This window comes from Musca domestica, unplaced genomic scaffold (assembly GCF_030504385.1).
Source record: "Musca domestica strain aabys unplaced genomic scaffold, Musca_domestica.polishedcontigs.V.1.1 9, whole genome shotgun sequence".
Taxonomy (NCBI): Eukaryota; Metazoa; Arthropoda; class Insecta; order Diptera; family Muscidae; genus Musca; species Musca domestica.
In genome coordinates, this window is record NW_026712435.1 from 13,389,474 (window position 1) to 13,401,477 (window position 12,004).

The 12,004-nt window shown below is 36.7% G+C and overlaps 1 protein-coding gene across 1 annotated transcript in view; it reads left to right on the top strand.

Moving 5' to 3' along the window:
• Nucleotides 1-696: 696 nt before the first annotated feature.
• LOC101897919 (T-box transcription factor TBX6) overlaps nucleotides 697-12,004 on the top strand; it is a 37,834-nt gene continuing 26,526 nt past the window's right edge. The window contains exons 1-2 of the mRNA XM_005184867.4: nucleotides 697-1,782; nucleotides 6,922-7,078. Of these exons, the coding sequence (XP_005184924.1) occupies nucleotides 1,692-1,782; nucleotides 6,922-7,078 (248 nt within the window). The 5' untranslated portion in view covers nucleotides 697-1,691. The remainder of the gene's footprint in view (nucleotides 1,783-6,921; nucleotides 7,079-12,004) is intronic.

A 12,004-nucleotide genomic window follows, 5' to 3' on the forward strand; every position in this document is an offset into this window, starting at 1 on the left:
AACAAAAACACAAAGAAAAACTTAACAGCTAACATTATTGAGCGTTAAAACTCACGAAAAAATTATACGCATACAGTGTTACGGACGCAGAGCACAAAAATAACGTGATACTCCGTCAAATATACGCTCACACTTGCCGAAGGAGGGGCTAAAAATTCAACAGAAGCGTGTTGGAAGTCAACAGCCACAAGCGTTAAGATCAGCACTTCATTGCGACGAGTGTGATTTTCAAAATGGAGAATCATTGTGGAAAGCAGCAGCTCTGCAGTGAGCAATACAAGCAACAAGGCTGGGGAAGAATGTGAGCAAAAGAGAGATGGAGAGCATAAGTCCATATCAACAATACTGTGAGTTGATAACAGCTGCATTGGCTTCTGTTGTTTTGTATTGTTGTTCTGTTACTTTGTGGGAATGTGAGAGAGGGTGGTGAGTTGGTTGGTTAAAACGAAGAGAGAGAGAATGAGAAACAACTCTCTGCTCATTACAATTTCAACCAATCACAAGTGTTCAAATGCCGCCACTGTAGTAAATGTAATAACAACAATGAAACAAAATCGATGCGATCTTATAAGAAGAGCAAAAAAACAATAGCAGGTAAATTTTCTCCAGACAAAAGATGCCTCATTCATCCATCTTCCAGTGTCTCCATTGATAATGTTGATGAGGAAGATGATGACGACTATCAACTTAAAAATCGATTTGTTTTTTCTTTCGATTTTTTGTGTGTTTTTTTTTTATTTTTACTCTTAAGCCGATGTTGTGTGTGGTGGTTGCTGCGACGACTGCTACCACGAAAACGATCGTCACTTCTCATCGTGGCTGCCGTCGCCGTTCTCATTCACTGAAACGTATAATTTTTTGTGACAAACGTAAAACGAAAAAAAAAAACGATATTCAGTTGAACTACAAACTTTGTTAAGCCAGCAAGCGGATCCATGCTCATTGGCGATCGTGAATTACTCTCTCTCACTCCAACTGTATGCGAACGTGTAGTCGAGCCATCTGAAGCTGTGTTAGACCGTCGGTAGCAATGCAGCGTGTTATGGAAACTTTAAAGCTGCGGTACCTCAATTCCACATAGTTATCGCTTAGATCTAATCCAATTAGCACCCACTCAAAAGCTGGATAAAGTTTTTTTCTTCTTCGCTTACAAAACAAGAAAAGCAAATTTGACACATTTGAATAATTTGTTTTCAATTTGCATAAATTATTATACAAAAAACAAGTTCACACTATCTCAACAATAATAAAATTGTTGCTGATTATTAAAAAAATTTTTAAAGAAAAGGAAAAAAAACACGTTGCTTTGCGTTGTGTAATCATGCTAAAGTATTGGTGATAAATGTAACACTTCCGTTTAACGCCAACGCCGGTTCGCATTTTTTTGCATTCGTTATCATGTCGTTGTCGTCATCATCATCATCATCAGCATCATAGAAGACGTGTTCACTACTTAACAACAACAATAATAATAAATACAACAATCACCTAAACTCTAATAACAACAACTGTTGTAATTGACTATGTCGGACTTCGTGTTTTGTGATCGTGCCTAGCGATAAATTTCCATTATAACCTGTCTGCAATTAAAAACGAAAAAAATAAAAGGTATTAACGAAGTGCAACAACAAAGACATCATCATTCATAATTGTTATAAAAAGCGAACAAAACAGGGAGATACAAAAGCACAATGATTACCATGAACGAACTGGTGGATTTGCGTATGCAACAACACATTGCCCATGAAATCTATCGCCAACAGATCATGCAACGTATACCAGGTGAGTGGGGTTTCCTTTAAGCATTATCTACCTATTTTTTTCTTGCCTCCATAGAACTTTTGCAATGCCGTCGGCAGCTTTTGCGCTGTAAAGGTGTTTCAAAAATAACATTATTTTATTGCTTTAAAACAGCTAGATTGAATCGAAGGATACCTAATGCGCAATAAAACATGATAGGGAAAGTGCGCCATTAATTCGGTATGTCCGAGTAGTCGGCAGACATTATAAGTATTATATGTTCGGTTGGAAAGGGAATTATGGAACACCTCGAAATACTGATCCAAGAGATAGGATGTTTTATGTGGATTTTCCCATCTCACCGAGCTGTGTCGATGTAGCATGTATGTTCGTCCGTCTGTCCATGTTGAATTGGAATCACGCTACATGTCGCAATTATGGTCCAATCCTCACGAAATTGAAAATGGAGGTGGAGTTAAGATCAGAATAGAAGTCTACATATTGTTGGGGGGATGATCGCAAAATATGCAGGGGTGATATGGTCCAGGAACAGAAAAACTCTTAATTTTTAGTTTAGGACAGGACAGAAGTCTACCAATTTCGATGGTTAAATATGTCTAAATATTATTCAATATTTAGTGATTCAATTAGACCAAAAAGGTCATGTATTCATGTAGAGAAAAGCCAAAAGTAGGGCGGGCCGACTTTATGATACCCTACACCACTTTTCATATTTAGTAGAGCTACATATAACAAATAAACGTTTTTATGGGGAATTTATGAAAATTAAATCATATAAACTATGATAGTTTTTGAATGGGTATTATGGCTTTGAATCAGTTATAATATAAACCGAAAGCAATTTATATACATATGTGATGTATATCCTCCTCTTCATTTCTACTAAATTTGACCTAGATATTTGTATCTGAACCTTGCTATTTAAAAAGATATTACGCTTCTTATGCACAATAAACGTGTAATCAGATGAAGATATATATAGGAGCTATATCCAAACCTGAACCGATCTCTATAAAATTAAGCAGAGGAATTTATATGATGTATCTGATAGCTGAGATCAAATATTGTTATTGTGTATAGCTGTCAGAGCATTGTACGGGTGTAAGGGACTTAAATACAAAATCTAATGAAACATATATATGAGACCTATAGCTACATCTTAACCGATTTTCACCAAATTTAATACACTTTCTTTGATGCTCAGTTCTTTCGTATGTGCTATAATCCATTGAATTGGGGCTTATATTAAACATTTGGTGTACAAAAAACTTGAAATCGAGTAAAGATATATATGTATGTAAGCTATATCCAAATCTGAACTGATCTTGATAAAATTTGGCAAAGGTATATCTGAGCTGTATTTTATATATTTCCCCGAATATCGTTGTTACGGAGTATTTGATAAATTTCCCCAAATATCGTTATTACGGAGTGCATATTGCAGCTGCGGAGGGCAAAATAATAAATCGGATGAACAAATTTATTGGCGCTAAAGCCATATCTGAACCAATTTTCATCAAATTTTACAAACTTCTTTCTGACAAACTTCAAATAGCAAATCGGACAAAGATATATATGGATGCTTTATCAAATTTTGATAGATTACCTCCAATTTCAATAGGGTTTGTCCTTGGTCCAAATTAATGATTTGTACAAAATTTCATCTCGATCGGGCGATATATGCGACCTATACTTGGTCAGACGGACGGACGGACATGAATAAATGGACTCAGAATGTAACTCTATACACATCATGATAGGAACTATGGGTCTGTCTCGTAACCGGCCAAAATTTAGAATTTATATTATCGAGATCGGTTCAGATTTGGATATAGCTCCCATATATAACTTCGTCCGATTTACCTTTTATTGTGCACCAAACGTCTTATATTTGCCCAATTGAGATGAAATTTAGCACTTACGACCGAATTGAGTCTAGTATGTCAAATTTGGTGAAGATCGGTTCAGATATAGCTATTGCTCCCATATATATTGTTCATTCGATTTGTTGCATTTGTTACCCACAGCCGTAATATGCACTCCGTAACAACGATATTCAGGGAAATATATCAAATACAGCTCAGAAATATCTTTGCCAAATTTCCGATTTGGATATAGTTCCTTTTGTGCACCAAATGGGCAATACAAGTCCGAATTTAAAAGATACAAATGCTTCGGCATATTTAGTCCTTTGAACTTTGAATTATATTTATAATCATAGCGTGTAGGATTTGATTCTACTATAAAAACTTTTAATTGTTATGCGGAGCTCTACTAAATTAGCAAAGCGGTGTAGGTTATCATAATGCCTATTGTTTTCGAAGATTTTCTCAAAACAGTTAGGGTTGGACCAAAAACCTAAAAATTGTCTAGATTTTTTAGTCGCTCTACAGTTATCAACTTAGAACCAATGGACATGGAATTTTTTATGAAGCTAGAGTTTAGGACAGCGCTGAAGCATATCATTTTGGATGGCCATCTGCTAATATTTAGCGGACCACAATTTGGTGTTAAAAAATACCAAAATTATAGAAATCACAAATACATGAATTTGAAATTTCTGTTCTTCCGAAAGAGCGAATTGGGTATTTGACGTAGTAGGAACATCTGCTTCGTAAAATACCGATGATTTTTTAGAGATTTTTGATGATTATTCGAAAAGAGGAACAATTACATTTGCTTTTATTATATAGTAGTTACGGGGATGTCTATTCATTCTTCAGTCAAAATGTTTTCAGATCCGCGGAAACTTTACCGCAAATTGAAGTGTTGTAGGGTATGCTATGGCATTTGCAGATTTGGTTATCTTTTAGGTTTGCGTAGTCTTGCAAAAAATTCCACTCCGGTTATAACTTTGTTTTGGAGCAGAAGCTCGTAACGACTCGAAATATTGGTCTTCGGTCCAGCATCCACCATTCGAAAACAACATATTCGTCTACTTGATTAAGTGAACTGAATTCAGGGCGCATTTGATGCTCATGTGGCTTCCATTCCTGCACCAATTGAATTTTGAATGGAATGATCCTTACGGAAAATGTTCCATAAAATCGATGCATCCAACTTCTTGCGCACAAATCGATAGATTGCCATTTTCTTCGCCACTAGCCTCAACGACAGCAATATTTTCTTCTGTAATCACTCACTCCTTCATTCTTTTCGCTGGCTTGGCATTCAAAAGAGTGAATGTATACCGAAATTCGGTAATTAAGTTCTTTATGGTGGTCCAGTGGTCCATTTTGTGCAGCATAACTTTTACGAAGTTGAAAATAAATTTCCACGATTGCGAAGCGTTGTTCTGAAGTTAACCTATTCGTTTTGATTTTCCAAAAAAAAAAACTGAGTAGAGACGTCACTTTAAACTGTTAAAATAGCTGTCAGACAAAACATAGCGAATTTAGGAACGAACCATAGGGGAATTTTGGAACGAACCATCAGTTTCTATACTCTTTTAAATGTGTCAACTGTAAGCTCAATAAAAGGTTAAGAAAGAATAAACCAGTAAAGAAAGTCTTAAAGTCGGGCGGGGCCGACTTTATAATACCCTACACCACAACCGATCTCGATAAATCTTAGCAAATGTATTTCTGAGCTGTATTTGATATATTTCCCCAAATATTGTTGTTACAGAGTGCATATTACGGCTGCGGAGGACGAAAATAACAAATCGGATGAACAATATATATGGAAGCTATAGCTATATCTGAACCGATTTCGATCAAAGTATATATTTTCATTTTCAGGTCCAATCTGATCGTACGTGCACAATTCCATACTATTCGGACTGATATTACACGTTTGGTGCACAATAAAAGGCAAATCGGACGAAGATATATATGGGAGCTATATCTAAATGTTGACCGATTATCTCCAATTTCAATAGGGTTCGTCCTTGGGCCAAACAAATGATTTGTGCAAAATTTCATCTGGATAGGGCTATAAATGCGATCCGTCTGTACGGACGGACATGCATAAATCGACTCAGAATGTGATTCTATGCAGATCATCAAAAGGAACTATGGGTCTATCTCGTTTCCTTTTGCCTGTTACAAACAAATGCACAAAGACATAATACCCTGATCACCTTGTGGTGTAGGGTATAAAAAGGGAAAGTAAGTTTGGTCGGGTCGAACTATGAGTACCCTTTACCATCTGTTGGAAAATACTGCCAAAATTGAAAAAAATACCAACTATAAGGATATGAAGATATGGACCAGAATAGGCAATTTTATTCAAATACGAACCTTGAAACAATTCCGTTAAAAATGTCGCAAAAACGTCTAAATACAGAATTTTGGGAGATACCGCTATATGAGGGCTATACCAAGGCGTGATCTCCATTTTCGGTTATAGGGTGTAGTACCCATTAGGAACTTTAAATTCCAAATTTGAAACATTTCCGGTGAAAAGTGTGACGCAAATCATCAAATTACCGAATAGCTGGAGGTACCGTTATATGGGACCTATACCAAACCCAGGGATGTTTCTTACATAATGGGAACATATGCTGGCAATTTACAGCTTATTTTGAGTTTAAATTGTGACTAGAACATCCCAAAGCTCTTAAATCTGTCGATAAAGTTATATGGGGGCTATACCAAAATGTGGACCTATACAGCCCATTTTGAATACCAAAAGTCCAGCAGACCAAACACACAACTGAGTAAAATTGTATCAAACTACTTCATTTCGTCCGGATCTAGAGTGATTTCGATATCCGGACAGTCAGACAGACAGGCGGGTGAACATCACTAAATCGACATAGAATTTTATGCTGATCTAGAATATATACACTTTGTGTGGTCTAATATTTATATTTCGAAGTGTTATGAACGAAAAGACAAACGCAATATACCCTTCATGCTATGGTGGAGGGTATAAACAAGTGTATGTACATCTCTACTCAAAACAGCTTATTCGTGACAAGCTCAGGATTTTTAGTGCAAATTTTGTAATATTGGCTATTACATGGTATCATCTCTAGCCAATTTAACTTGCCTTTTAAATAAATATCCTTTTAGAAATATCCTGAGACCTCGTTGTAGACAATTGAGTGGAGACCGATTCGTGGTGACACCAAGGAAATATTTTCCAAACCTTTTATTAATTATTTTTCAATCATTTGATACAATATATTAAAATCTCCTTTAAATTTGATTTCAGATCCCTTTCCACCGATGATGCACATCCCTCTGCCACGACATGTTATAATGCCACCACGAGTTACTCTGCCCGGAGTCGATGTCCAATTGCAAAACGACGAATTATGGAAACAATTTCATCAAATTGGAACGGAAATGATAATAACGAAAAGTGGAAGGTAAGTTCAGCATTCAGGTAGACGATATTATGTACACGAACTTCTGGCGCTTGATCTCATTTACTCTATTTTTACATGGCGCTATTTCTTTTCCGCTTACCGCTTCGGTTTGTTTGGAAATCAATTAAGGATTATTAGACAGAGACGCCAGGCAAACTTTGTTTAGGATCACAGCTTTACTAATTTTCTTTTTTTTGTGGAAACATGGAAAATATCGCGCCTTAACAATGGCATGGCAATTTGCCTGACCGACCACAAATGAAAATAGTTCCCTGTTATACGAGTGTGTATGTATGTATTTATGTTTTTGCTTGTTTGAGGTTAAGTGCATCCTCGGCGCACAGGCAGCAGCTAGAAAAGAAAAATAGATTTTTATGATTGCATTAACACCGTCATACAAAAACTCACAGTTAGCGTCCGTCCAGCCATGATATTACATTACGGATAACAGCAAAAACAACAACAAGACCGCAACCTGAAAACAGCCAGTCAGTGTTTTCGAAATGGAAATGAGAAAAAATTGCATTTTAAGTGAGACTCATTAAGCCTCGGCGACGACAACGGCGCCTGCCAAAATGAGCTGAGCAATATAACAACGGCGCGACAAGATTTTTCACACACAAATATCAGATAGGAAAAACAGTATTTCGTCACATTCCGAGGTTAGCTTGGGTTGGGTTAGGTTGAGGTTTTAATTTTCCTCTTCTAAACACGGGTTGCTTGCTGTCTCATTCTAACATGGAAGTTTAGGTGACTGCCGCTACAATGGTAGACCTCCTGCCATGTTTTTGTTAAGAAAATTTAAGAAATGAAAATGTTTGAATTGAATGGGCCAGGACTTGTTTTAGCCTGCATCATAATTCTCTATTGGAAACCAGCTAAGATCCTTAGAAGAACTATGGTCATAGTCATATGGTGTTTTATGGGAAGTAACTTATCGTATTCTATAGCAAGATCCTTGTTATTTTAAATTAGAAGACTCTATTGGAATATATAATTTTGTAGGAATATAGGACCATGGATAATATTCAGATCTAAATACTGCACACACATTTACGTGAAATATTAAATATAATATTTCTACTACACATTATAGTAAACTAAGTTTTAAACATAAAAATTCTTTTCGAAACAATCAAATGTGGGAAGAATAATTCCGGATTTTATAAAAGTTAGGATTATTATTGGGAAATGCAAACAGGACCTTTCTTATTTACAATAATCTGATCTTTTTTGTCCCTTATAAAGATAAGGTCAAAACTTTTAAGAAAATATTGTACCTTATAGAAAGCAAAGGTGCATCCTAGTTTTTTTCAGCACATTCCTTCAGGTACATTCTCATTATGGGTCTAAACTTTGTATAAAACAAGTAAAAAAGTATCGGTCGGTTTTGCCGACAGATGTATACCCTCAGCCCTCTTCACCCTCTATGGAGTGGGTTTTGAAAGAATCGGCCAATATTGTCCATTTCGTATCCCACCTAAATAAATATGATATAAATATTATTATATATAAAAATAATTATATATAAAAAACAAGTAAGCAAAGGCTACAGTCGAGCGGGGCCGATCGTTGAATACCCTACAACACTATAATAATACAGTTTATATAGGTGAGATACTCGAAAGAATTCCACAAGATTTTGTGACAAATAATAAAAGAAAACCATCAGGTTTCGTTCTCTAATTTTCGAATAATAACAACTTAAACTAATTTGCTCATTTCCAAATAATTGGCATATTTTGCACCTAAATGGTCTTCCTAGATCTGGAACCAATATTTCCCAAAGACCTATAATCTCTCAGAAGTGACAAAAGATTAACATTTATTATTGGTTTTTGACTGAAACGCATCTATATGAGATACAGACATTTGACTATATTCTTCAACGAAATCAGCGTTAACGAAATAGTCAGAAGTGCGTCTTTCCTGTATTTGTGAATTCTCCAAAAAGTCACTGGAATAGACATTTTCGTATTTTGTCAACAAAAGTTGTGGGTGAGGGTCGGGCGATAATTACGACCTGCTGACAATTTTGCAGTTTTTTGGTCCATTTCAACCCCTAAATATATGGCGATCATCTCCAAAAAGAATAGGCTTTTATTCTGACCCTCATCTTATCTCCATGCAAAATTTCGTAAGGATCGGGCCATAAATACGATCTGTATATGATATCCTGATATCCTAACTACTTAGTTTTGTTAGCTGTAGAAATATTACCAAATGTTTAATTCAAAATGAAAATATGCCAAAAATATGACAAAATGGAAAAAATTTGAGAAAATTTTACAAAATCAATATTTTCATCTTTAGAGAGATATTTTTATGCGATTTTTTTAGACGTTGTTTCTTTCCTGCCAAGAGGCCATTCTGAATTAATGAGAACTGTCGAAATCAGTTCAGCCGTTCTCGACATATAAGAGATTTTTCAAGCATATATTCTTTGATAGACATATATATCCCACATATTTTGCTATATATCCGTTTTGTTGGATGTTAACATCAATGCAAAGATCAGAAGTAACCTTGTCATGGATTTGTGATTTCGCCGGGATTTAAAATATTCGCGGTTTAATGAAAAATTTTGAATTTTTTCAACACAAAATATATGATCTATTTTACCCGCTAAATATTATCCGATGACCACCCAAATTGGTAGGCTTCTTCCCCGCCCTAAACTCTAGCTACATGCGAAATTCCGCGTCGATTGGTCTAAAATTGCGACCTGTATAGCTTCTGCAAAATCCGACATTTTTTCAGTATTTGGTCCATTTCAACCCCTAAATATTATGCGATCATCTCCAAAAGCAATAGGGTTCTATTCTGGCCCTACCCGCACCTCCATTCTAAATTTTGTGAAGATCGGGCCATAATTGCGACCTGTAGAGTGATTACAAATTAACATGGACAGACGGACAGACGGACGGACGGACATACATAGCTGGATCGACTCAGCTCGGCGAGATAGGAAGATCCATATATACTTTCCTATGTGGGAAACGCATATTTCGAGGTGTTTCATAATTTTTGGCCCAATCAAACTTATAATACCCCCAACACATAGTGTTGTAGGGTATAAATAAATTATAACAGATAGATATAGCAATTGTAAAGAATCACTGAGTTGCTTCGCAGCTTATGATAGATAAAAATATTGAAAATTGTGTCCCTTTGTGGGTGAGGTACCAGAAGGTGTTCGCAGATATATAGCATCTTCACAACAGATCTGGTGTTAGCAAAAATTATTGTATGTGTGAAATTTGAAGAGAGTTGGATCCTTATTTCGCTTTCTTTGAGTATTATGTTTTTCAAAATTAGATTATTGCTTCCCTTTCTGGGCAGAAAATATATATTTTTAAAATTTCGACCATTTGTGGGGGAGGTACCAGAAGAAGTGGACCAATATACTCCATCTTAACAGAAGACCTTGGCTAATAAAATGATTGGGATTTGTGAAATTTGAAGACAAGTACATTTTATGAGAGTTATAATTATACAAAATTTTGACCATTTGTGGGGGAGGTACTTGAAGGAGTGGACAGATATATTCCATCTTAACACCAAAGCTGGGGTTAATATAAATATTGGGATGCGCGATTACTTTACTTGTGCTTCCAGATTGAAAGCTTAGGGCATCGACAGATAAGATGCTCTATAGTCGCTATCTCCTTCTAGTCTCCTCCTACAGAACACAATATTACCCTACTCCCATGCATCCTATGGACTAGTGACCAGTGGCTATTCTGATCTTAGCCTTACAGAGAAAAGTAGGTTCATGTTTTTGTTTTCAATTAAGAAACTGGGGTAGGGGTTTACCACGGTCCGCTCGGCTAATATCGGAGCAGTGCTTGCCCCGCCGTGCTAACTCATCTACTGTCTGATTATCCACAATATCGCAGTGCCCTGGTAACCACAAAGACTCAAGGACCCCGCCAACAGTTCCTATGACAGATCTGCATTCCTTGACAACCCTGAATTTGATAGAAAAGAAATGAGTACCTAATGGGAAGCTTGGCCGTCCACGTATGTAGAACTTTATTGATCCCGTAATATTTTGTGACATTTCCTCAGTATCGCGAATATCTTAGCTTGAATAACTCTGCAGATATCAGTAAGGTTCTGATGTCCAACTCCCTGCAAAAACATCAACACTTGTTCCCTCTTCCAACATCGACCCTTTTGTATAGATAACGAAATTATCAGGTTTTGGTCCGCCCTGCTCCCACTCGTTGCCTTCAAGAAATATTATATCAGCCGACCTGAAGTCTAAGACGGGAGATATGAAATCGGTATGTCCTGTTCTATTTGAATGTGAGTCCGGCGCAGTACCGATGTGCTAGCGTATCTATATTCGGTGTCGGTTCGTTTTCCTAAGACTCAGAGCACTACTCGACGACTGAAACTGCACAAAAATATACAGGGGTTGAATATTTAGAAATGCTCTCAGTACCTCTTGGAGTCTTTATACCCTACAACACTATGTGTTGGGGGTATTGTAAGTTTGATTGGGCCAAAAATTATGAAACACCTCGAAATATGCGTTTCCCACATAGGAAAGTTTATATGGATCTTCCTATCTCGCCCAGCTGAGTCGATCCAGCTATGTATGTCCGTCCGTCCGTCTGTCCGTCTGTCCGTCTGTCCGTCTGTCCGTCTGTCCATGTTAATTTGTAATCACTCTACAGGTCGCAATTATGGCCCGATCTTCACAAAATTTAGAATGGAGGTGCGGGTAGGGCCAGAATAGAACCCTATTGCTTTTGGAGATGATCGCATAATATTTAGGGGTTGAAATGGACCAAATACTGAAAAAATGTCGGATTTTGCAGTAGCTATACAGGTCGCAATTGTAGACCAATCGACGCGGAATTTCGCATGTAGCTAGAGTTTAGGGCGGGGAAGAAGCCTACCAATTTGGGTGGTCAT